This window comes from Bufo gargarizans, chromosome 6 (assembly GCF_014858855.1).
Source record: "Bufo gargarizans isolate SCDJY-AF-19 chromosome 6, ASM1485885v1, whole genome shotgun sequence".
NCBI classification, from domain to species: Eukaryota; Metazoa; Chordata; class Amphibia; order Anura; family Bufonidae; genus Bufo; species Bufo gargarizans.
Window position 1 is genome coordinate 353,413,588 of NC_058085.1, and position 26,735 is coordinate 353,440,322.

General features: G+C 45.6%; 1 protein-coding gene across 1 annotated transcript in view; it reads right to left on the reverse strand.

Moving 5' to 3' along the window:
* Nucleotides 1–26,735, reverse strand: part of STN1 (STN1 subunit of CST complex) — a 55,571-nt gene that overhangs the window by 17,541 nt on the left and 11,295 nt on the right. Inside the window, exons 2-3 of the mRNA XM_044297458.1 lie at nucleotides 9,824–9,955; nucleotides 7,597–7,692 (exon numbers count right to left, since the gene is read on the reverse strand). Of these exons, the coding sequence (XP_044153393.1) occupies nucleotides 7,597–7,692; nucleotides 9,824–9,932 (205 nt within the window). The 5' untranslated portion in view covers nucleotides 9,933–9,955. The remainder of the gene's footprint in view (nucleotides 1–7,596; nucleotides 7,693–9,823; nucleotides 9,956–26,735) is intronic.

Genomic DNA, 26,735 nt, shown 5'->3' on the forward strand with positions numbered 1-26,735 from the left:
TGATTAGCAATAAATTTGGCAAACGGACAGTCAAGGAAGTGTTGTAATCTGACGGAAACATTCCTGGAATACCCTTGTTGTGTGTGAGTGAGCATTATCCTCTTGAAAAATGCCAGTTGGAAGCCCTGCCATGAGAGACAACACATGTTGTGGCAGGATGTCCTGCACGTATCTATGAGCTGTTAGTACCCCTACTAGGGGTGACCGACTGTCATATGTGATGGCTTGTTAGATCATCACATCAGCAGTTGGGGCAGTGTGTGGCTCCACAGCAAAGACAGGATTGAAGTGCTCACCACAAGGCCTCCATACTCGAACAAGACCATTGTTGGGTCCTAACCTGAACCTGGGTTCATCGATAATGGCAATACGGTTCCAGTCTGTAGCAGTCCAGCTTTCTTGTTCACAACACCACTGGAAACGAAGACAATGGTGGCTGGCTGTCAATGACAGGACATGTAATGGGCACCATGACTCCAAATTTCCTTCTGGAAATAGGTTAGACAAAGACAGGGGTGTGTAATGAATAGTGATGGACGAACATTGGCAGGGACGATTCGCGATCGCGATCAAATGTTCATGAACCGCAAGTTCGCAATGGGCCCCATTCACTTTAATGGCAGGCAAACCTGAAAAACCTTCAGGTCATATTTGCAGCCACCAAATACTTACTAGAAGTGCACAAATAGTCCCACAACATGGACAGTGACATACCAGAGGGGGATCAATGGCAAAAATTCCCCCCAAAAAATATGTATTTTAATCAGGGGCCCTTTTTATGCATCTTAAAGCCTAGAATTTTTTTATTTTAGGCCATGGGAGTACGGGCCCCAAAAAGGAGGCATTCATCTGACAGAAAACATCAAGTGATTATGTGGCTGGAGGTATATTAGACGGTCACTGGATAACTATTTGACTGCAGGCCAGTACAAATAGGGGCAAGCCAAGAGTCCCATGGCAAATTGTGCCAGCTCTGGCGACAGGTCAAGCCTGCACAGCCAGTAGTCCAGGGGTTCCTCGCTTCTCAGAGCGTCCACATCAGCCGTTAACCCGATGTAGTCGGACTCCTGTCGGTCTAGGCGTTCTCTGAGGCTGGATCCGGAGGGCGGCTGTCGATGGGTTGGCTGCAAGAATGATCTCATATCTGAAGGGACCAACACATCTTCAAACCGCCCTCTTCTTGCAGGCGTGGTAGGATTGGTACTCGCAACAGTTTCTCTGTGGGTGGAAATTCCTCTGCCATCGCCCGCAACAGCAGAATGCAGCATCTCTCGCAGCAAGGCCTGGAAATGCTGCATTCTGCCAGCCCTCTGTGATGCTGGTAACATGTCCGCCATTTTCTGTTTGTAGTGGGGTCTAAGTATGTTGCCACCCAGTACTGGTCCTTGCCCTTTATGTTTTTTATACGGGGGTCACTCGTCAAACACTGGAGCATGAAAGCCCCCATTTGCACTAAACTGGAAGCGGTGGAGCGGCCTGGCTCCTGCTCATCAGCCAGGAGAATGTCGTCCTCGGTTTCCTTCCCCCATCCACGGACAACACCAGGAATCCCAGGAAAGTTTAAAGCCTGCTCTTCTTGCTCTTCCTCCTCCCCCCAGGCACCATCCTCCTCTGACTCCTCTTCAGACTCCTGCTGACTTGTCTCAGATTGAGTAGCCCCCCTGGGAATTCATTCGGCTTGATCAATGTCACAACGCAATGCACGCTCCAGAAAGAAGGTGTAAGGTATGATGTCACAGAAGACGCCCTGGCTGCGACTGACCAGTTTGGTGATCTCATCAAATGGCCGCAGGAGTCTGCATGCACCGCGCATAAGCAGCCACTGGCGCGGTTTAAAAAAAACAAGCTCCCCAGAACCTGTCCTGCCGCAGAGTTCGTACAGGTAGTCGTTAACGGCACGTTTCTGCTGGAGAAGCCTATCAAGCATATACAAGGTGGAGTACCTAGCGCATCGGGCAGTCACAAATCAGACATCTGATGGGCAAGTGGTGTAGCCGCTGAACCGTGTAAGATCTTCTTAAATGGCCAGAGATTTTCCTGGCCTGCTGCAAGACGTCCTGGACTCCGGGGTATCTGGCAACGAATCGCTGCACAACTAAGTTCAGGACTTGTGTCATTTTGGCCTGTTCCAGTGCGCTCAGCAGATTGGCACCGTTGTTGCACACCACTTTACCAACTGTCAAATTGAGAGGGGTTAGCCACTGATCGGCCTGTGACCACAGAGCTGAAAGCCGTGCAGGACCGGTCTGGCTCTTGGCTTCCAGGCACAACAGCCGCAGCACAGCATGGCAATGTTGCACATCGAAAAGGTTCTAGGAAGCTGGGGGGTGCAGCGGAAGAGGCGGAAGCAGTGGAAAAGGAGGAGTCAGCCGAGGAGGAGACGGAAGATAAAGTAGGAGGAGAAGAAGAAGAGGACGGTAACACCAAATCCACACGGTGCCACGGGTTACATGCTTGGCGGCCGTCAGAATGTTCACCCAGTGGGCAGTAAAAGTTATGTACCTTCCCTGCCGGTAGTTTGCTAGACCATGTGTCTGTGGTCAGATGTATCTTGGCACCGACACTGTGTGCCAGAGATAAATTCACTTGCCGCTGAACGCGGCCATATAGCTCTGTGTGCCCTTCTGGGAGAAATATTTCTTTCCGGGGACCTTCCATTGAAGTGTTCCTATGGCTACAAATTTTCTAAAAGCCTCCAAGTCCACGAATTTATATGGCAGTAGTTGGTGGGCTAGCAGTTCTGACAAGCCAGCGGTTAGCCGTTGGGCAAGAGGATTATCTGTCGTTATAATTTTTTTACGCTTGAACATTTGGCCACGGAAGCCTGCCTTGTGCAATATGAACGTGACGATGGCACGGTGGAAGGTGGAGTGGAGGACAAATGAGAGGAGAGAGGAGAAGGAGAAGAGGCAGGACGTGGAGCACCAGGAGTGTGGCTTTGTGGGTTCGGATGGTGTTGCTCCCACTAGGCTCGTGATGGGAGGCCAGGTGCCTTCTTAAGGCGGTCGGCCCTATGTGAGTGTTGGGCTTACCGCGACTTATGCGTTGACAGCACAGGCTGCAGATGACAACACTATTATTATCAGATGACAAGTTAAAAAAAGCCAACACCTTGCTGAGCCATGTGCTAGCGTCCTGGGAGCACAAGATGTGACTGTGCATGGTGGATGGCTTGCATTTGCAGTCTGCTTCTCTCTCCTCTCTATCTGCTTCTCCGTCTCTCCCTCTGAACTCCCCTCCTCTTCCTCTCTTGTGGGCACCCACGTGACGTCCATCGACACGTCATCATCGTCACCTTCACCACCACTGACATTAGAGATCTCGGAGTAGGCAGCAACAGCAGGGACCACCCTCCTTGGGCTGATCTGGGTACTGTCGTCTGACTGCTGGGTGGCGGCCGTTGCTACCTCCTCTTCCTCCCGATGCCAAGAATGACTGCACATTGGTAGGTCTGGGAATGGATGGGAAAATAATTCCTCTGACTCGAGTGGAGGGACTATGGTGGTGGGGGTGGTGTCTTTGGGGGTGCACACAGCTGAGAGTGAGGAGGGTGCAGATACAGAGGATGAGGAGGGTGCAGAAGCGGAAGGCTGAGTGAGCCACTCAACCAACTCTGGTACTTCCTTTGACGTAATCCCACGCACCTTCTCCAACTTCCCACTTAGGCTCCGGCCTGGTGCACCTGCCCTACCCCTAGCACCCCAGCGGAATGGCCTGCCTCTTCCTCTGCCTGTCATTTTCAAAATGACCCTGTGACAAAGTCCCTATAGAAGAGCAGTATTTGTGGAAACAGGTACAGTCATGTGAAAAAATTAGGACACCCTTTGAAAGCATGTGGTTTTTTGTAACATTTTTAATAAAAGGTTATTTCATCTCCGTTTCAACAATACAGAGAGATTAAAGTAATCCAACTAAACAAAGAAAACTGAAGAAAAGTCTTTTCCAGATCTTCTGTAAATGTCATTCTACAAAAATGCCTATTCTAACTGAGGAAAAAGATAGGACACCCTCACATGTATTCCCTCTTAAATTGGCTCAGATCTCACACAGGTATATCACACCAGGTGCACATAATTAGTAGATCGTTACTCTGCATGTTGAATGAGGCTTGCCCTATTTAAACCTCAGACATTTAGTTTGGTGTGCTCCTGACTGTTGAAGTGAGAGTGAGCACCATGGTGAGAGCAAAAGAGCTGTCAGAGGACTTCAGAAAAAAGATTGTAGCAGCCTATGAGTCTGGGAAGGGATTTAAAAAGATCTCAAAAGATTTTGAAATCAGCCATTCCACTGTCCGGAAGATAGTCTACAAGTGGAGGGCTTTCAAAACAACTGCCAACATGCCCAGGACTGGTCGCCCCAGCAAGTTCACCCCAAGAGCAGACCGCAAGATGCTAAAAGAGGTCTCCAAAAACCCTAAAGTGTCATCTCGAGAACTACAGCAGGCTCTGGCTACTGTTGATGTAGAAGTACATGCCTCTACAATCAGAAAGAGACTGTACAAGTTTAACTTGCATGGGAGGTGTGCAAGGAGGAAACCTTTGCTTTCCAAGAGAAACATCGAGGCCAGACTGACATTTGCCAGAGATAAAGTTGACAAAGACCAGGACTTCTGGAATAATGTTCTTTGGACAGATGAGTCCAAAATTGAATTATTTGGACACAACAGCAGAGGACATGTTTGGCGTAAACCAAACACAGCATTCCAAGAAAAGAACCTCATACCAACTGTGAAGCATGGAGGTGGAAGTGTCATGGTTTGGGGCTGCTTTGCTGCAGCAGGACCTGGTCAGCTCACCATCATAGAATCCACGATGAATTCTACTGTGTATCAGAAGGTGCTTGAAGAACATGTGAGACCATCAGTTAGAAAATTAAAGCTGAAGCGGAACTGGACCATGCAACATGACAATGACCCAAAACATACTAGTAAATCAACCAAAGATTGGCTGAAAAAGAAGAAATGGAGAGTCCTGGAATGGCCAAGTCAAAGTCCAGATTTGAATCCCATTGAGATGCTGTGGGGTGACTTGAAAAGGGCTGTACGTGCAAGAAACCCCTCAAACATCTCACAGCTGAAAAAGTTCTGCATTGAGGAGTGGGGTAAAATTTCCTCAGACCGATGTCGAAGACTGGTAGATGGCTACAAGAACCGTCTCACTGCAGTTATTTCAGCCAAAGGAGGTAACACTCGCTATTAGGGGCAAGGGTGTCCTATCTTTTTCCTCAGTTAGAATAGGCATTTTTGTAGAATGACATTTACAGAAGATCTTGAAAAGACTTTTCTTCAGTTTTCTTTGTTTAGTCGGATTACTTTAATCTCTCTGTATTGTTGAAACGGAGATGAAATAACCTTTTATTAAAAATGTTACAAAAAACCACATGCTTTCAAAGGGTGTCCTAATTTTTTCACATGACTGTATATAGAACCGCTTAACGATTATTTGCTGGAAGCAGGTATATCAAACCCCTTAATCAGTTTTTTGGGGGGGCAACTGGTATATCACACCAGTTGAAATTATTTGTTCCAATAGCGTTTGTCCCTCTGTATAGCTGCGGTATCTCAGCAGAACCGCACACAAATGCTGCACAATACAAATGCACTATATAGAAATTATATTATAGGTATATCACACACCCCTGCCTCAATCAGTTTTTTGGGGGGGTAACTGGTATATCACACCAGTTGCAATTAGTTATTCCAATAGCGTTTATCTCTCTATCTAGCTGCGGTTTCTCAGCAGAACCGCACACAACTGCTGCACAATACAATTGCACTACAGTAAACTTTCTATATTAGAAAGTATATTGTAAGTATATCGCACCCCTCAGTAAGTCCCACTTATCGATAGCACACCTATACCAGTCCTTAAAAGGACTTTTGTGGCCCTCTTAGCTAGCGTTTGTTGTCCCTAACAGTCTGTCCCTGCTCCACACAGCAACCTCTCCCTACACTCCAGATCGGGTTCTTTTATAGGGTGGGGGTGTGTCCATGTGCTGAAATTTCTCAATTGGCTGTCCTCTCCCAGCTGATGGATGTGTCATGGGTTAAAGTTCGGCGCTATGCAAAAAAATATGGCGCGTGCGAATATCGCCATATGTTCGCATGTTTGGCGAATCACGAATGAGCAAAGTTCGCTGCGAAATGACCGCCGGGGGCGAACCGCAAGGCCATCTCTAGTAATGAAGGTGCCATCTATGTCTGCATGATGGACAATGAAACGGTGGGAGCTGCTCGTGCTTGTCAGTGGATCAAACAATCCTTTCTACTGGTCTGGGCCGTCCAGAGCCGGTTCGCTGTGTGTGCGTGCCCTCGCGTAACCACTGCTCCCAACACCTCCAGTAAGGTCAGAACAGCCTAGATTACGGGCAATTCGTATTGCATATCTAGCAGTCACTGATCTCTCACCAAGAGGTACACTACCCCAAAGTAGCCACTGATAGGCCTTTTATAGGGCAGTGCCAAAGCACTTTTACGTCCTCTTGTGGCAAAACCCAGTGTCTAATCGGACCACATCTGTACTCATTTACACATGAGACATAATCACATGCTGAGTTTTACAATAATCAGACATTTCTATCCAGGTGTGGTATATTTTTTGTCAATGAGTATATACTGTATACACTGCCTTCTTATCAATCTACTTGGACTGCAGAGATTTTGCATAAGGAAAGAGCAGGAAACTGATCCATTAGTTGGCGTCAGACAGTGGAGGAGGAAGGGGACGGGTGGGGCAGCTTGGCACATGGCCACAAGCAGGAGGGTAGCAAATACAATGTAAAGGCAGAAAGGGTGCATTACTTGGGTAATTAGGCAAATGAGCAAGTGAAATGTTCCCATGTTCTTCTCATGTCACCATTTCTAACGATAACAGAAATGCAGTCCATCGAGTTAGACACAGGAAGCTGGCACTTCCAGGCTATTCACTGACTGTGTGCCTCCTGCCTCACTTACTATGGGTGTACTATATGCATATCTCCATTATGGTTGCCACACGATTTTATCCCAAGGCCATTTTATTGCAATTTTTGAAGTCAAAACTAGAAGAAGAAAAATCTTTCCTACATACTTTTACCTTCAAAAGCTGCATTAAAAACTGCATCAAGACCTGTGAAAGCACCCTAAGGTGCGGGTGGGTGTCGTGTGTCTGAGAGCCACAATGCAAAAAATGCATGCAATTTACTTCACATTTCTGTGTATTCTGATGTCGCTTTTGGCTGCAAAGCAAGTACAGGTGGAGAATTCACACTCCTAGCTTTTGTGGCGATTTTGGCTGGTTGCGACGAGCCGTGACTTATGGTCATCCAATCATTGCAAAACGGAATCAGCTCTCAAGACATTGGGTTACAATACATTAAATCGATAATTTTGGGATTACATGGGTAATACAAGAAAACATCTGTACAGGAATAAAGGTTAATGACATGTCGTAAGGTTTACCACAGGGAAGGACTATTTGCATACAGCGCAGTAATAAAATGTAACCGCCGAGCAAACAGGAACATTTATTTTTTATGTGTTTATCTATCCATCCGGAGAAGAATACACAGTAAAGTTAGGTAAGCGTGCAGTGAAGAATTTCTGAGAATGACACCTACCTCCATAGCTGTAGAAAGCCTCCTTCTCTCTGACGCAGACGACAGTTCCTAATATATCCACTTGTTTGATGGGATGTCCCTTGTAGAAGAAGATTCCTGTGATAATACAAATACAGAAAATTGTAGACTTGAATGACCAGAGACAAGATTATACTGATGGCGAGGAGCTGAAGAAAAAGGCAGGAACAGCCTGTGTCCCAAATGTAAAAAAATAAGCATGGTGTGACTGTGACCTTCGTGTCTCCCAAATCAACTATTAAGATTAATTGCCTAAGCTTATCTGCCCCCTCCCTGTACAATGACCTCTGCACAGGTCAAAGAACACGCCAAAATACTCTGGTAGAAGTCAATGAACCACTCCCCTCTACAGGTTCCTATGGACCATGTGGCTCCTGTATGGCCTGATTTAGACACATAGATTTCTCTCCGTATGTGTAATTGACTGCACACGGACAGGATCACCTGTCGCCACGATCAACCCTATTACACCAGGCATACTGTCTCACAGGGTTAAAAATATTGAGTTCAATGTCCCCTCTCAGATGTTTCGCTACAGAGAAATTCCAACTTATATTACTATACAAATGAGGTGCTCGGAGCAGCGAGGGACTAGCCTAGCCCCTTGGAGCACCTGGCTTTGTTCTCTTCCATTGGCCATCTACTGACACTAATGCTATTGTGACTGATTCTTACTGCAGGCTGTATGATCTTGACAAGAACATACAGCCTGTAGGTTACTGACAGCAGTACATTACATACAGGACAATAAAAGCTGCACTGTGATATATTGCTGTAGGCAACAAAGCGCTGCAGGTATACGAGGCCCCATATAACTTTTAGTATCTGTAATGACATCTCCAATGAACCTTTAGTGTTTCATAACAAAGAGGATATAGGCCTGTCCTCTGCTCATATAGAATGTGATTAAACAGCTGCCACTTGGGTAAACTACTGTCCAAAAGTTTTGAGACTTACAGGTATTCACAAAGTTTTGCTACTTCAGTTTTTATGGTGGCAATTTGCATTAATACTGGCTTGAAGGGTGATCAAATGAATTGCAATTAATTGCAAAGCCATTCCTTGTCATGAAAACCGAATCACAAAAAAAACTATTTCCACTGCATTTCAGCCCTGGCAAAAAATGACCTGTTAAAGTCAATTCAGTGATCTTTTTGTTGGCTCAGGAGAAAGTGTTAACAAGGCAGCTGATATCACTCTGTCAAGCTGACTGAATTAGAAGAGCAGACTGGTTGTTTTAAAGGGGTAATGGGAAAGTCATTGGGGGAGATTTATCAAAACTGGTGCAAAGGAAAACAGGCTTAGTATCCCATTGCCACCAATCAGAGTCCTTTTATTTTTCACAGTTACTTTGGAAGGATAAATCTGATTGGTTGCTATGGGCAACTGAAACAGTTTTCCTGTTCACCAGTTATGATAAATCTTCCCCAATGTCTTCTTCTGTTAACCATGGTTACCTCCAAGGAAACACATTCAGTCCTCATTGCTCTGCATCAAAAGGGCTTCACAGGCAAGGAATTTGCTGCTTGTAAGATTGCACCTAAATCAACCATTTAACGGACCATCAAGAACTTCAAAGAGAAAGGTACAATTGCTGTAGAGATGGCTTCAAGGAGCCCAGGAAAGGCCAGCAAGTGCCAGGTCCATCTCCTAAAGAGAATTCAGCTTCGGGATCTGGTCACCAACCGTCCAGGGATTGATTAAGAATGGAAAACTAAGAAAAACTTCATGGACAGATGGAGGCCAGGAAGCTTCCCAGATCTCAATCTCATTGAGAACTTGTGGTCAATCCTCAAACAAGCAGGTGGACAAACCAAAAATAGGGAAAGTGTGATAAACTCCAAGCACTGATTAGGCAAGCATGTGTTGCCATCAGTCAGGATTTGGCCCAGAAGCTAATATCCAGCGTGGCAGGACGAATTGCAGAAGACTTGAAAACGAAGGGTCAACACTGGAAATAATGAATCTTTGCATAAACTTGATGGATTTGTCAAAAAAAGTAAAAAATAAAAAACTTATGAAATGCTTGTAATTGTACTTCAGTATACCATAGTAACAGCTGACATAAAGATCTAAAAGCACTGAAGCAGAACACTGTGTGAAAACCAAAATTTGTGTCAGTCTCAAAACTGACTGGCAAGAAAATGAAGGAGAAAGCCAAAGAAGGAAGGAACATTTTGTAATACACTAGACATTTGTCCTCACTCACCGGGTACTTGCTGAGACTCTTTTAGCTCCAAAATGTCTTTAATGAACAACTTGGCAAACGCTAGAAACACCGGATCCAATCCCCACAATAGTGATGGTAGTTCTTCCATGAAATGAGTGGGTTGTCAGATATCTAAATGACAAGACACACAGCTTGGAATTATCTAAACGGAAGCTGAAACCCAATTTAGAAATCTAAAACATGCCAAAAGACTGTGTACACTATATACGGCCCTCTAATAACTCTCTACATCATGATCCCTGCATCTGCAAAATAAACCCTGACCCATAAATAACCTAAAAGGTGCCTGTATACATGAGACGAAAACCCAGCAGAACTTACTGATTTCAGTGGAATCGGACGACTATCTAAATGTTTATACTGGCCAGTATACTTACCAATGACAGCAGATGTAGGGGGTGGGTTGGGGAATAAGGTTCAACCTATTAGATGATTACATTCCTGATCCTTTAAAGGGGTTTTGCAACATTTTAATACTGATGACCTATCCACAGGATTGGTGGGGGTCCGACACCGGGGACCCCCGCTGATCAGCTGTTCGAGATGGCAGCAACCCTCACACTATTGAAGCAGCCTTCTCGCTAGTTTTCCTAGGCCAGTGACGACACATTCTTTGGTCATGTAGCCTAGGCGCAGCTCAGCCCCATAAAAGTGAAAGGGGGTGAGCGCGATACCCAGCACACCCGCTCTACAATGTACAGTGCTGTGCTTGGTGACCATGGAGAAGGCTGATCTCACACGGGTGCCGGTGCCTTCTCATACTACTGATCAGCAGGGGTCACGGGTGTCAGACTCTCACCGATCAGATACTGATGACCTATCTAGAGGATAGATCATCAATATTAAAATCTCAGAAAACCCCTTTTAATCCCCTAAGAGATAACCAGCTATTTCTAGACAGGTTGCCCCCTACACCTAAGACTGGTCAGCTCGTCCTGACAGGTTTAGACAACAGTTATCTCAAGCTGGTCATATGCATTAGATCTATATCTAATCCGACTCTGCCCTGACAGATGCTGTCGGAGTAGATAAGTATCGGGCACTTTGTATTTCAACTGCCCAATCCTTTTGATCTCAGGATGACAAGCTGCTGCCAGAGCTGTCCGTCAGCCGCACTATCGCCTCAAGACGAGGCAGAGGATCACAGATGCCGCAGAGTAATGCTCAACACTTATGTATATGTTGGATGCACCAGTAATTGTACCATTTTCTATATTTTCACTCAGCGTTTTCATTTTCTAGGTTTACTTTATACACATACTTTTCAGATTACGTGGTGTTCTTTTTCGTTTGTTATCAGATCTGAAAAGGTGACAAGGTCTCTAAGAGATAAACTGATCTGATGGTGCCCATATATATTACAGAAAAATTGGCCGAACCCACCAGCACCAGTTCTGTTTAAGGCTTCTTTCCCACGGGCGTGTGCGCTCCGTTGCCGTATTGCGGACCGCATTGGCGGATCCACAATACACGGGTGCCGTTCCGTGGGCATTCCACATCACGGATGCGGACCTATTCACTTCAATGGGTCCGCAAATCCAGAGATGCGGAATGGAAGCAGGGAACGGGACCCTACGGAAGCACTACGGAGTGCTTCCGTGGGGTTTCGTCCCGTACTTCTGTTCCGCAAAAAGATAGAACATGTCCTATGCGGCTGCCCCACGGACTGTGCTCGTGCATTGCATTTTGCGGGCCGCATCACGACCACAGGCGCACACGCCCATGGGAAAGAGGGCTTATGGTCTAATACTGTTTGGAGACTTCCAGACTTTTCCCATCGATCTATTGACTGCCTGTACTCCTTAGCTGGTGGCCGAACTGCTATTCTTCCCCATACTCAAGCATGCTCGGCCGGGCTGAACGTACATCTGTTTTCAATGAAGAGTAGCTGCCAGACACCTCTGGTGGCAGCTTAATTTCCTGGAAAATAATGGATCTGGCATTATAAAATTCTATTTGCCAGATCCTTTCTTCCCCTGAGTTCATCCATTGGGGAGAGTCGGGATTAAGGATTAGGGATGAGCGAACCCGACCTTTTCAGGTTCGGGCACTGAAGGAATTCCGTTACGGATTAACGGAACATAACTAAATTTGTGATGGAATGCAAAACGGAAGCCTTTAACAGGCATTTCATTTTGCATTCAGTCATAATAGAAGTTTATGGCCAAGCATAACGGATCCGGACGGTTTCCGTTATGCAGGACGGAAAATACGAATTCTGCTACATTCCGTTATAACGGAATCCATAACGGAATTCCTTCAGTGCCCGAACTCCGAACCAAAAACTTGTAAAATTCAGGTTTTCTCATCCCTAGTTGGAATGCCTCCAAGTCCATACACATTAGAAAGTCAGGTGGTCCCACCATATTTGGGGGGCTTGGACTATTTTTCTCCTATATGTATGGTTGTCTTCAGTTACCATAGGGGATAAGCTGCTATGAGAGGCGTTGGGAAAACCTGTGTATTAATGCCACCTATACGGTAAATAAAGTACATGTTTAACGTAATGCAGCAAATATATTGCTCTTCTGTTACTGTCATTTTTGGAAATCTGGGTCATTTTCACCATCACATAAAATTATGTTAAATCTCCTGCATTGTTTTGTCTAATTTGTCTGGGCCCCATCAAGATACAAACCAGCAGGTGAAGCAAAGTCAAGTGAGCGCAAATGGATGAACTACAAGACATATAAATCCCATTTATGAATCCACTAAACATTTTATAGCCATTCGAACCAGGGAGAACCAGTCTAGCCACGTCATCCTGAAGATGTACAAATATTAGGGCGGTAACGAGAAGTGTCCACAGTGGTAATGTGATCGTCTCGAAGTCATATACTGGTCAATGACATTGTACAGGCCGGCCTGCAGTATTCAGAGCACTGTGCTGTCCCCAGGGAGGTACACAGAGGTACCTGGGCCCCGTGCGACATCTGTAGCATGATGGGATGTCTGCAGAAATCGGAATGAACTGGGCAATGGTGCAGGCATGGCAGGATGGTGTACAAGTGTGTTTTTATGGAGCACCGGTTAGGATCACTGAAGTTCTCAGTTAGGCCTCATGCACACGACCGTTCTGTTCTTTGCGGTCCGCAAACTGCGGATCTGGAAAACACGGAAGCCGCCCGTGTGCCTTCCGCAATTTGCAGAACGGAACAGACGGTCCATTGTAGAAATGCCTATTTTTGTCCGAAAACGGACAAGAATAGGACATGTTATATTTTTTGGGCGGGGCCACGGAACGGAGCAACGGATGCGAACAGCACACTGAGTGCTGTCCGCATCTTTTGCGGCCCCATTGAAGTGAATGGGTCCGCACCCGAGCCGCAAAAAATGAGGCTCGGATGCGGACCCGAAAAATGGTCGTGTGCATGAGGCCTAAATAAGTCAGAAAACCCCTTTAAAGGTGACCTTGTTAATGAATATAAGCCAAGGACTTGACAGAATTTCCACAGTTTTGCCCTTTTTCTTTCATACTAGCCCAAAGTTTTCCCCTCCTCTGTTTTCGAGCTCCAGACTCCAATAATTCTGGCAGCCACTGATATCTCAAGGGAGAGGCTACCCAGAGTCTCTACTCAAGGGGGAGTCATCTTCTTCCCTCCAACGCTGTCCAATCACTGTGGACAGGGTCAGATCGGCTAGCTCCCAAGTGAACAGGCACTGCAGTAGCCAGGCATACCCACTACACCTTGGATGGAGGTGTGTAGTTCTGGTAACAGAGCTTCAGCAAACAGCTAATTGGTGGGAGTGCCCAGAGTTAGACCACCACTGATCGGTTAATGATGGCTTATCCTAAGGACAGGTCATAAATACTTAAGTGCTGAACACCTCCTTTAAGTGCCATAATGGCATAATCAAACTTTTAACTCATGTTGTCACTTTAAAGAGGACCTGTCAGCCCTCCAGACATTTTTACTGCTGTAATCACTTACAGATTACATACATATTACATAGCTATGTAGTTAGTACGGATTAAAAAAGATACAAGTCCATCAAGTTCACCAAAGGGATTAATGGGAATGGGAATTTTAGGAAAGGAGAGCGAGAATCAAACTTCTACACATTTTCATAAGCATTAATGTTATCTAATTTTAAGAATTCATCGTTCTAAACCTTTTCCACTGTAGCACGCACTGAGGTAGACTATTCCACAGATTTACAGTTCCTACAGTAAAGGAGCTTTGTTGCCTCTGGACAGAGGCGGACTGGCCATAGACCCAAAAAGAAATTTTCCGGTGGCCAGGGGGCCACCCAAGCTCTCCTCAAGATGCTGGCTATGTAATGATCTGACACACAGACCACTAAGCTTGAAGGCTATGAGGCAGTGTACAGATGACACAAGAATGCAGAGTTCTTCTCCATCTGGTTCAGACCACCATAATGACTTCTCCCAGCCACGATTTGTTTCGGTAGATTTTGCAGAGAAGATGGCATCTTCCTTTACCTACACATTGCACCCTATATTCTAACACAAACACTCCTTAGTGCCACACACATGGCCATAAATATAATAGCCGCATAGACTGTGCCCCTGAATACAATCTTGTAGCATACGTAGCCCCTGTAAAACAAAGTGCCACACACAGTGCCCTTAATGGTAATGCCACACAATCTGTGCTCCCTATAGATAGTGCCACACTCTGTAAAACTCATATATAGTGCCTTATGCTTTGTGACTATCTCTTTATCTCTTTATATAATGCCGCTTGTCTGTCTCCTTTATATACAGTACCTCCTCTCTGTGCCCCCTTTATATATAGACCCTCTGATTGTGCCCCCTTTTTATATAGTGCCTCTTCTCTGTGCCACTTGTGTGTAGTGCCTCGTGAATACAGTGGACACACACTATTATAAATACTGTTGGGCGCAAATACTCGAATTGCGAATTTTAATAGCGAATATCGCCACTTCGAGAATTCGCGAAGATTTAGAATATAGTGCTATATATTCATATTTGTGAATATTCTAGATTTGTTTTCATCTGAACCCATGATCCCTCCCTGCTTCTTGCTTGTGGGCCAATGAGAAGGCAGCAATGTCTTTGTCTGAGCTTAGCAACATCCCTAGCAACCAATAAGAACCTCCCCAGCAGCCATTTTCTGTAGTTCTGAGAGAGACAGCAGTGTCATTGCTGTGTCATTATATTAGATAGATAGTTAGTTAGTTAGCTCATATATATAATACAGATAGTTAGTGGGAGATAGTCAGTGTAAGTTAGATAGTGATATAGTGTAGGTGATAGGTTCCAGTGCAGGGTGTTAGGTAGTGTGATAGGGATTACTGTACTGTGCATTTTCTCCAGTCTCAGGAAACTTCTAGCAGCTTGAAAAATTTAGCAACAGTGACCCACGCCTGTATTGTGCTCGCAATAAGCGCATATTACAATGCCGATTTTAGCAATCAAGAAAATAATCGCGAATTCTCGAATATATTACGACTATTCGCCCAAATATTCGCGAAATATCGCAAATTTGAATATTGCCCCTGCCGCTCATCACTAATTATAATACTCACCTGTTCCCGGTCCCACGATGCAGCAATGCAGAACTGGTCTCTTCTGGCTGGGTCTGTTCCTGTGGAACGTTGCAGGCATCGCTCCATCTACGTCACAGAAAAAGTGCCAGAATGGCGGAGCAGAAAACCAATAGTTTCCTCGTCCCACCTGCACTGCCAGGTGCTCAACTGTATCTGCGTCTTGGTGAAGCAGATACAATTTAGTGCAGGGCACCCGAAAACCAGGTGAAATGACCCAGTGACTGGCATTGAGCGGTTCAGCGGCATCTAAAGTGAACAACAGTGGCAGGTTCTGCCGTGGTATACTCAGATAATTGCCACAATCACACAATTATCACAGATTGTGCACTTACATACACCGCATGCCAAAAGCTGTGAACCTCAAAGAGATTCCTGTACGGAGAACAAGAATGTGAAAAGAAGTTGCTAACTTCAAGCGATGCCATGAAGAAAACTAGAAGAAACCACCTCCGGGAGAAGCCAAGAGCACCAACATCAGGAGCAGCGAGAATGTAAAGCACTGTACTATGGAGGCATATACTATTATATACAGTATGCTGCGACCTATGATATATATAATACCTTATAATTAGGCTTTACATACTGTAACATCTGGACACAAAGGGTGGGATGTAGTAAGACCAGCATTGGTCTTAAAGTGGCACTAAGTTTTCAAAAACTTTTGATATATTTCCATGAAATATAATTTTTTGGGGGAAAATTCAGTGACATAATCGTTGCAGGGAATCTGATGGACATTTCTGTGCCCCATTGCTGCTGGCAGGGATGAAACTGGGTGAGAGATGCCATTGTTAGCTAGTAATAGTTTTTTCCAGAGCCGTGAACTAGGCAATGTTACATCATTTATACATCACACTGCCAACAACAATCATTTTTACTAACGCCAAAGCTCCTGCAAACAGCTAACCGGTTGGCGTGTCGGGAGTCGGGCCCTTGCCAATGTGATATTGACCATCAAGGACAGACCATCAATAGTTCAGTCCCGGAGAACTCATTTTTAATAAAAAAAAACTGTTTTATATCTGATCTCTTCCTGACCGATTATCATTATGCACAGCATACAAATGGCTGGATCCGGTACATCACCTGTGTCTATTAGAGAGGAAATATTATCCTGCAAATAACTAAACCTAGTAATAATGAGAGAAAATCGGGAATGGTTTGCGTAGGTTGAGCTGCCTTTCATCATCTGCTGACAGCAGGCACTGCCCTGCCTAATGAGAAGCATGGCCCTGGTGATGTGCTATGTGTAACCACATCAGCCTATTATTAGCTGCTATGCTTTTATTATTAGGCACACCTTCCAATTTGGGATGTATTTTTAGCTTTGGCCCAGGCCCTTCCTGGGATCTACCACTTTTTTTTTACTTTCTTGAGAAGAAGTCAGCAGGAAATTCACTGCCATCTCTGGGCGTACATAAAGTTGCAAGACTTAGTTTTACAGCTTTTTAAATGCATCTGCTGCAAAGTTTTGTTGCACAGGCGTTTTTTTAGCCGTCCTTGCCCCTCGGGAGTGGTGAGAGTGTCGCGGAGGCAAACTTATAACATTTATGCTAGGGCTACACGACGACATTTGTCGCAGTAATGTCGCGTGACATATTTTATAATGGTAGTCTATGGTGTCGCACCGCGACATACGACATGCTGCGACACGACAGTCTCAAAAAACCCATCCAAGATAGAATTTTTGTGTGACTGTCGTCTCGCAGTCACAGTGCGACACCCTAGACTACCATTATAAAATATGTCGTGCGACATGAATGTAGCGTAGTTGTAGCCTATATGTGGCCGTGTAGCTCTAGCCTTACAACCCGAAACAGGCGTAACGGCGGAGTAAAAACTACTCCAAGTCAGGGGCAGAAGTAATTTTCACTCCAGGAGCGCAACCGCTGTAGGTGCTTGTGCCTCATGCAGGGGCTATCAAATACTGGCTTTCAGGACTAGTTCAGCTTAATGTTATGGTACCTTTCATTTAGGATACATTCAAATATGCGTCATAAATTGCAGTACTTTCCAGCAGAGGAACAGAGTACCAGTTTAACCGTATCCGGCATAGCAGGACATGGCCGCGCACCGCCGGTCACCATTAACTATAATGAGATCTGATGGTGATCTGGCTAACTTCCGGCACAAATGCAGGTTTTCGACGGCACAAAAATTCCTGCATAAAGTGAATGTAGCCTAAGTGACCCATTGCTTCATTCTGGAGAAAAAATACTTGTAATGCACATGCAAACAAGCACTGCGAGTGGGCCCAAGACATTTTATGGAACCTTGCACCTCCTGCCAGCTCCTCCTTCACCTTCTTGATTGACAAGGCCAGGTTCCTGCATAGTCATCTTGCCTGGCCAGGTCAATCAAGAAAGAGAGGCAGGGGCTGGAAGAGGAAGGTGGAGCAAGGGTGAACGGAGTGGCTTGGGCCCACCCTTAGTGCACTTAGCTGCTCATTTACCTATGGATCATGAAGCAACGGATCCAAGTGAAAGGTATCACTAAACTGAGGTAGTCCTACAAGGCATTGTGTCTGGTTTATCAGTGAATTTCCTGGTGACAGATTCTCTTTAGGCCTCACGCACTTGACCATGTCCTTTTTGCAGTCTGCAAACCGCAGATTCGCAAAATACAGATGCGATTGTGTGCATGAGCAACAATAAGCTATTGATGGCTTCAGTTCATGAAGACAAACCCACACTCGCCACACACCAGACCCTGATCAACACTTCATGTACCAGCAGCTGAAGACGTGATGACCCGCAGAGACCTGACCAGACGCGGAACCTAGAAGGCAGAGCAGCATTTACTAAGCTGTTAATGCGTTCAGTCTCTATCTGTAACGTATAGAGTTTACCAAGAAGGATATTTAGGACAGGATGCTGCACATGTGGTCAGCTGGTGGTCACCACAGGAACCTTCAAGGGTCACGACTTGTGTGATCTGGTGAGCAGGATGAGAACACAACCACAGTAATGCAGTGTGACTTTGATGTGAAGAACGAGCAGTGTGACATAAGTGAATAATCACACAATTATCTCAGATTGTGCACTTACATACACCGCATGCCAAAAGCTGTGCCCCTCACGGATATTCCTGTACTGAGAGCAAGAATGTGAAAAGAAGCTGCTAATTTCAAGTGACGCCAAGAAGAAACCACCTCCGGCAGAAGCCAAGAGCACTAACATCAGGAGCAACGAGCAATGTAAAGCACTGTAATATGGAGGCATATACTATTATATAGAGTATGCTGTGACCGATGATATATATAATACCTCGTACAGAAGCAATAATAAGGCTTTACATACTGTAACATCTGGACACAAAGGGTGAGATTTAATAAGCCCGGCATTGTGTATCGAGGTCTTAAAGTGTCACTGAGTTTTCAAAAACATTTTGATATATTTCCATGAGATATAATATACATTTTTTTAAAATTCTGTGAACCTATAACCTACACTTGAAGAGCTATGCCCCGCGCCTCCTCCTGCTAATGCCCCACTCACTTTTTGGAAAAGTGTGACAGAAAAACTAAAAAGTACCAAATTTTAGTTGCAAGACACTTTTCTATGCCTGAGAAAAATAATTCTCCCCCTATGTCTGTCCTATCTGCCTGAAGAAAATCCACAAAGCCCACTGATTGAACACATGCTAAAAGAGTGATCCAGGAATTGCCATACCTTACACCATGGGTGTCAAACATGCGGCCCGCGGGCCGCATGCGGCCCGCAATGAATATCTTTGCGGCCCGGCAGTCTAGTATCTCTGAACATGAGCGCGCTGCTATCGGCGAACTCATGTTCTCTCAGCAGCACAGGGAGAAGGAAGCTGTCCTCCTCCCTCCCCCCTGTGCTGCTGCCGCTCCCACCAATGAGAAGAGAGGGGCGGAGGAGGGGCGGGCGCACTGCGACACCAATGAGAAGAGAGGGGCGGAGGAGGGGCGGGCGCACTGCGCCACCAATGAGGAGAGAGGGGCGGAGGAGGGGCGGGCGCACTGAGCCACCAATGATAGGACTATTCCCATTTCCCACACAGAGCGGCGCCCAGCGATGTCTCAGCACTCACCATTAGTCCTGGGCGCCGCTCCGTTCGCCCGCAGTGCCCCATTACTGTCTCCTCTCCTGCTCCACATGCTGCTCATTACTATCGGAGCGATGGGAGGAGACATCAGCTTCACTAGTGGGCGTTCCTTCTCCCTGCGCTGCGATTGGACAGCGCTACAGCCAGGGAGAAGGAACGCCCACTAGTGAAGCTGATGTCTCCTCCCCATCGCTCTGATAGTAATCAGCAGCATGTGGAGCAGGAGAGGAGACAGTAATGGGGCACTGCGGGCGAACGGAGCGGCGCCCAGGACTAATGGTGAGTGCTGAGACATCGCTGGGCGCCGCTCTGTGTGGCCTGATAGTGAAAGTCAGTCTTTAACACAATACAGGAGGCGGGTGCCGGCAGCAGAATCGCATTGCCGGCACCCTGCCGCTGACAGGGAGCTGCGATCAGAGGCAGATAACCCCTTAGGTGCCGCACCTGAGGGGTTAACTGCTGATCTGCCAGTACCAGCCTCCTGTATAAAGGGGTAATTTATCATTGGTGGTGCAGTGTGCCCCCCCCCCCCCCTCAACCCCCCATCCCATTAAAATCATTGGTGGCACAGTGCGCCAGCCCCTCTCAACCCCCCCAGTATTAAAATCATTGGTGGCAGTGGCCACAGGGACCTCTCCCCTCCCCCTCATTGGTGGTGCAGTGGCAGCTTCTGATCGGAGCCCCAGCTGTGTAAGCCTGGGGCTCCGATCAGTTACCATGGCAGCCAGGACGCTATAGAAGCCCTGGTTGCCATGGTAAAATCCCTGATGCTGTGTGCACCAGGCACAGAGCAGCAGGGACAGTGTGAAGTCCTATTCACCCTGATAGAGCTGAATAGGACAAGGGATGAAAGATCCCAGGTTCTCGCCCCTAAGGCTACTTTCACACTTGCGTTCAGAGCGGATCCGTCTGAGACGGATCCGCTCATATAATGCAGACGGTGGATCCGTTCAGAACGGATCCGTCTGCATTATATTGTAAAAAAAAAATTTTTTTTTTTTTTTGATGCGGACCACATAAACTAAAATTTATTTTTTTTGGCCCATGTTAGCCTTTGAGTTTGACATGCTTGCCTTACACTATTCCATACCTAGGCATCTAATAAAATAAAATAAAAAAATAACCAAACATTGACTACATGGTGTACATGGATGTTTGTTTTTTTTACATTGGGGCCCTATGGACAATTTTTTTATGTTGCGGCCTTGTGTTAAAATAAAAAAGGGTTAAAATTTTCCCCATCAATCTGCACTTAATAACGAAAATGTGAAAACCGATCTTTGCTAGTTTATTGAAAATGAAAAACTAAAATATTTCCGACCCTTTACTCAGGACTTAGTTGACGCCTCCAGTCTTCTTGGGTACGATGACAAAGTTTTCACACCTGGATTTGGGGATTTTCTTGATTTTCATTCTTCTCTGTAGATCCTAACAAGCTCTGTCGGGCTGGGATGGTAGGATCCGTCGTTGGACAGCCATTTTCAGTTCTCTCCAGAGATGTCCGATTGGGTTCAAGGCAAGGATCTGTCTGGCCCACTCAAGGACATTCACAGAGTTGTCGCTAAGCCATTCACCTGTGCTGTCTTGGCTTAGTGCTTAGGGTCAGTCTTGTTGGAAGGTGAACCTTCAGTCCAGTCTGAGACCATTTTGGATCAGGATTTAGCGGTACTTTCAGCTTTTCCTCAATCTTAACTGTAACATAGTAACATAGTACTTAAGGCCGAAAAAAGACATTTGTCCATCCAGTTCGGCCTGTCATCCTGCAAGTTGATCCAGAGGAAGGCAAAAAAAAAAAACCTGTGAGGTAGAAGCCAATTTTTCCCACTTTAGGGGAATAAAAAATTCCTTCCCGACTCCAATCAAGTAATCAGATAACTCCCTGGATCAACGACCCCTCTCTAGTAGCTATAGCCTGTAATATTATTACACTCTGGAAATACATCCAGGCCCCTCTTGGTCTCCTTGTCCCAACTGCTGAAAAACACAGCCACGACATGATGCTGATGGATGCTTCCCTGTAGTGATGGTATTGGAGGTGATGAGCAGTGCCTGGTTTCCTCCAGAGATGATGCCTAGAACCGAGGCTAAAAAGCTCAATCTTGGTTTCATCAGACCAGAGGATCTTGTTTCTCACAGTCTGAGAATTCTTTAGGTTCCTCATTTACCTATTACTGAGGAGAGGCTTATTTCCAGCCACTCTGCCATGAATTATCACATCATGCAGGATGTTTTTTTTTTTATCTTTTTCAGTGATTTTTGCTCAGTCTGTAGTACAGCATATGCTTAAAGGAGTGGCACCTTCAAGTCTGAATGCGCTCCTATTCCACCTTGGGAGTAGCAGTTTTAGTGCACTTGGGGACATTGATTAGCTGGTACATATGGCTGTGCATGCTCTTCCACTCATTGGATGCTTGACTGCACACGTTACTTGGTTTGGTGAGCGGCCAGCTCTAGGAAGAGTCCTGGTTGTTCCAAACTTTTTCCTTTTAAGAATTATGGAGGCCATTTTGTTTTTCAGTGCAGCAGAATTGTTTGTACCCTTCTCTAGAACTGTGCCTCCACATAATCCTGTCTCTGGGCTCTACAGGCAATTCTTCCTTCCTCATGGGTTGGATTTTGCTCTGCTGTGTGATCTTATATACACAAGGGTGCGTTTTTCTAAATCATGTCCAATCAACCGAATTTACCATAGGTGGACTCCAATCAAGGTGTAGAAACATCTCAGATCTAGAGAAACAAGAGGCCTCAGCGCTAAATTTCAGGTATCATAGCAATGGGTCTGCATACTTATGTCCATGCAAAATTTTAGCTTTTCCTTTTTAATAAATTTGCAAATATTTCTCAAACTCTGTTTAAATTTTTTATTAAGGGGGATTGCGGAAAGCAATTTTTTTTTTCAAGGCGGCAACATAACAATATTTGAAAAAGTGAACGAGTCTGAAGACTTTTAGGAATGCACTGTATATAGCAGTATAAGTAGGAATCTTCAATCCGGACATACTCCTGATGGAAGGCTCTGACATAAAGGTCCCCGAGTGTCTGATGTTTTTTGACTCCATGTTGATTTTTAATCTATTATTACATGCTAACTCGTTTGTGAGTAAACCTGAATTTTTGCACTTTGCTTACAGTATATACTCGAGTATAAGCCGACCCGAATATAAGCCGAGGCCTCTAATTTTACCCCCCAAAAAATGGGAAAAATTATTGACTCGAGTATAAGACTAGGGTGGGAAATGCAGCAGCTACTGGTAAATTTCCTAACAGGATAAAAAAAAAGACTTTGAAAAAGAATGCCAACTATGTTTGCATAGAGCAGCCTGTGTTGGGGCTCATACTATACACGCAGTGTTACTGCATGCGCTGCGTTACGGCCGGCGTGCAGGAGAAAAGAAGAGCGGTGATATCAACAGTCATTGGACCACCCACAGAGGCTGCAGAGGATGAGACTCCCATCAACTGGGCATTTATTTATTTAAATTTTTTTTATATTTATCAGGTTGTTTATTTATTTTTTTGTTCCCCCCCGACATTTACACCGTGCAGGGGCCGGTACTTACTGCCGGTGTAAATGTCGCGGTCTGCTCCCAGTGTAAATCTCGCGGCCCGCGTGTCTCGCGAGATTTACACAGGGAGCTTAACAGAGGTGCCACGCGGATGTGCTGGGAGCTGACCGGAGCAGCTGTAAAGGTAAGTAACAGCTTCTCCGGCCCCCAACATGTCATGGTCTGTATTATGGCAATGTAAGTTGCCATAATACAGACCTAGACTCGAGTATAAGACGAGGGGGCTTTTTGAGCACAAAAATATGTGCCAAAAAACTCGTCTTATACTCGAGTATTTACGGTAACTATGTCCTCTCTGATTTCTGCAGGGAGCTAAATTATTGCTTTATCACTGACACATGGACATTTTCCTAAACTGGTTGCTGCATCTGGTGCACTGTATGTGGACAAATAGCTTTGTTTATTTGATTTCCTATGGTTCAGTTACATTCGATACATACTTTTATACTCCATCAAGTTCAACCTTTCTCAGATCAATTACACGATATTAATTTTTAGATTAATTCTAATCCTAAGGGTACTTTCACTTCACACTTGCGTTATTCTTTTCCGGCATAGAGTTCCGTCCTAGGGGCTTAATACCGGAAAAGAACGGATCAGTTTTATCCCAATGCATTCTGAATGGAGAGCAATCTGTTCAGGATGCATCAGGATGTCTTCAGTTCAGTCTTATTGACTTTTCAGGACAGAGATAATACCGCAGCATGCTCCGGTTTTATCTCCGTCTAAAATTGTGGAACACTTGCCGGAATTCCGGATCCGGATCACACCAGAAAGACGGATCCGGCATTTCAATGCATTTGTCATACGGATCAGGATCCTGATGCGTCTGAAAAATGCCATCAGATTACATGCGTTTTGACGGATCCGGCGGGCAGTTCCGGCGACGGAACTGCCTGCCGGAATCCTCTGCCGTAAGTGTGAAAGTACCCTTAAAGGGGGTTATCCGAAGTATCCTGAAATGCCCGCTTCTCCCCGTGCGCGGATGAAAACATTCGGAATCGGGGGTGGTGGGACTGAGCCAATAGCAGGCGGTGATGGGGACGAGCCTCCCTAGCGTTGCGGGTGACGCTAGGGAGGCTCGTCCCTGTCTGCCATCCACACGACAGGGAGATGCAGGGAGATGCAGAGGCGCCCGCGCGGGCTTCAGAAGCAACAAGGTAAGTACATTGTGTGTGACGGGCTCTGGTATATGGGGGGGGCATTTCAGCAGTCAGATAACCCCTTGTTCCTTGCTATTAGATAATCATCTCGCCCTTTCTTAAACATTGACATAGTATCTGCCATTATTTTGGGTACAGAATTTAATACTTTGAATACTCTAGACTAGGGATGCTCAACCTGTGACCCTCAAGCTGTTGTAAAACTACAACTCCCACCATGCCCTGCTGTAAGCCGATAGCTGTAGGCTGTCCAGGCATGCTGAGAGTTGTAGGTTTGCAACATCTGGAGGGCGGCAGGTTGGGTATGCCTGCTCTAGACCATACACATTCAATAGCTGTCCGACTAATGACCATGCAGCAGACAGCTCTCCCTCATATTACATACATGTGCATGTTTATTCAATGGAGAGAGATGAGAAAGCTGCTGCCAGACACTTCTGGTGGAGCCTTATCTTCTGGGAGGAACAAAATGACAGGGGGACAATATTCACTTCACTCTATCCTTCTCTTCACTGACATCACCTGTCAGGATACACAATACACTAATGTGTATGGGGTTATTAAAAGGGTTCTCTGAGAATGATTTAAAATGGTGTCCAGGAACCTGTTCTAAAATGTGAGCAGGACTGGTTGCCCCCACTTGCAGAAATGCCTAGGGGGTATGGGGGTGAGGCCTCACTACACACTACGCTCTGGCACTTGCATGTACTACACATAGGCGAGTGTTCCTGTCAGGCTACTCAGCCATGGTGGCACATCGTAGGCCGGATCACACAGCTCTGAAAGTGGAGGAAACCAGTCCTGCTCATATTCTAGGACAGGTTGCCGGAGACCATTTGAAATCATTTCTGGAGAACTCCTTTAACTTTAAGGAACAGTTTCCTACACGGATGTCTAAATGGCCTCCACTCCACGTAACTTCCTTATGGTGTCTCAATGTGGCACTTATTCTCCCCCAAAAAATACTAATTTCATGATATAACATGGGAAACTGGAGGTACAATCTAGGCCATAGTTTTCTATAGTGCCACATTACAGATCTGTAGAACGAGATATTGTTAATGAGGCCTTAAATATAGAAGATTGTCAATCAATGGACAGAAACAATTGCTTACTTATATCTGTTATGTATGCTAATTATCAAACTTTTACCAACCTTTCTTGATTGTGGGGAAGAGTTAACAGCGGCAGTTGTGCAGACCACAAGTCTTAAGCTGGCCACACGAGAGGGCGATCGGCTGCATTGTGGCAGACCATTTGTCCATGGGATTGTTTGTATGACCAAACACATGTAGCTTTGGATGACAACAGGCGAAATGTTCCAACCCGGCCGATCACTTTTTCGGCAGACAAAAGTATGCCGTCCACCATTGCGAACACCTCTGGTAGCAGACATGTTGAAACTCGGTATGTCCTATCCTTCTTTCCCCCAACATCATCTATCAGGGGAGAGTCACACACCCCTATACAAGGCAGTTACCCACTCCCACCAAAATTGCCTAGCTCTTTATGTGTATGGACACCTTATTCCAGGGTTTTGATATTGATGGCCTCAGTATTGTCCATCTAGATCAGATCGTCGAGGGTCTAACACTCTGCATCTAATTAGCTGTTCCAGAGCAGCTCCAGCACCCAAAGTCGGCACCAGAACTACACAGCGACGTCCAAAGTGTAGTGGACAAAGCTGGTAATTGCAGTGCTGCTCTCATTCACTTCCACTGACCAGCAGACCTCCAATGATCTCAAATTGATGTACTGTTCTGAGGATAGGCCATCAAAATCCTGGAATACCCCTTTAATTAAGTCTGGTACAAGTCGTGCACTTGGGGGGCACTGTTGCTCCTACTTCGGAGAGTATTGTAGACACGCCTTTACACTACAGCTCACTGTACATATTTCTATCCACGCTTTATCCTATGGGATTACATGCCTATGTCACGTGTGAGCAATTATCACGGATTAAGATTCCCATGACCTAATGCTGTAAAGAAAATCAAGTGCAATTTCACAAATTATCGGTGAAGCTTTTAAACTGAGCAGCAATTAATTCTCTCTCAGCACCTACGCAACCTGCATCACCGACAGAATTAGGCCCCATTCACACGACCGTATTTTTGGTCTTCATCCGATCCGCATGTTTTGCGGATCAGATACGGACCCATTCATTTCGATGGGTCCTCATAAAATGCAGACAGCACACCGTGTGCTATCCGCATCTGTATGTCCGTTCCGTAGTCCTGCAAAAAAATGCACCATTAGGGCTCACACACACGATTGTTGGCTGCTTTGCGGTCCGCAAATTGCGGATAACGGCCGTGTGAATACAGCATTTTGCGGAGCGTAAGGTCCGGCCCCTAATAGAACAGTCTTTTCCTTGTCCATAATGCAGACAATGATAGGACATGTTCTATTTTTTTGTGGAACGCAAAGCGGACACAGAATGCACACTGAGTCATTTCCGTTTTTTTGTGTCCCGATTGAAGAGAATGGTGCCGTATACAGGCTGCAAAAAATAAATAAAAAATTAATGGACAAGGGAAAACAATACATTCGTGT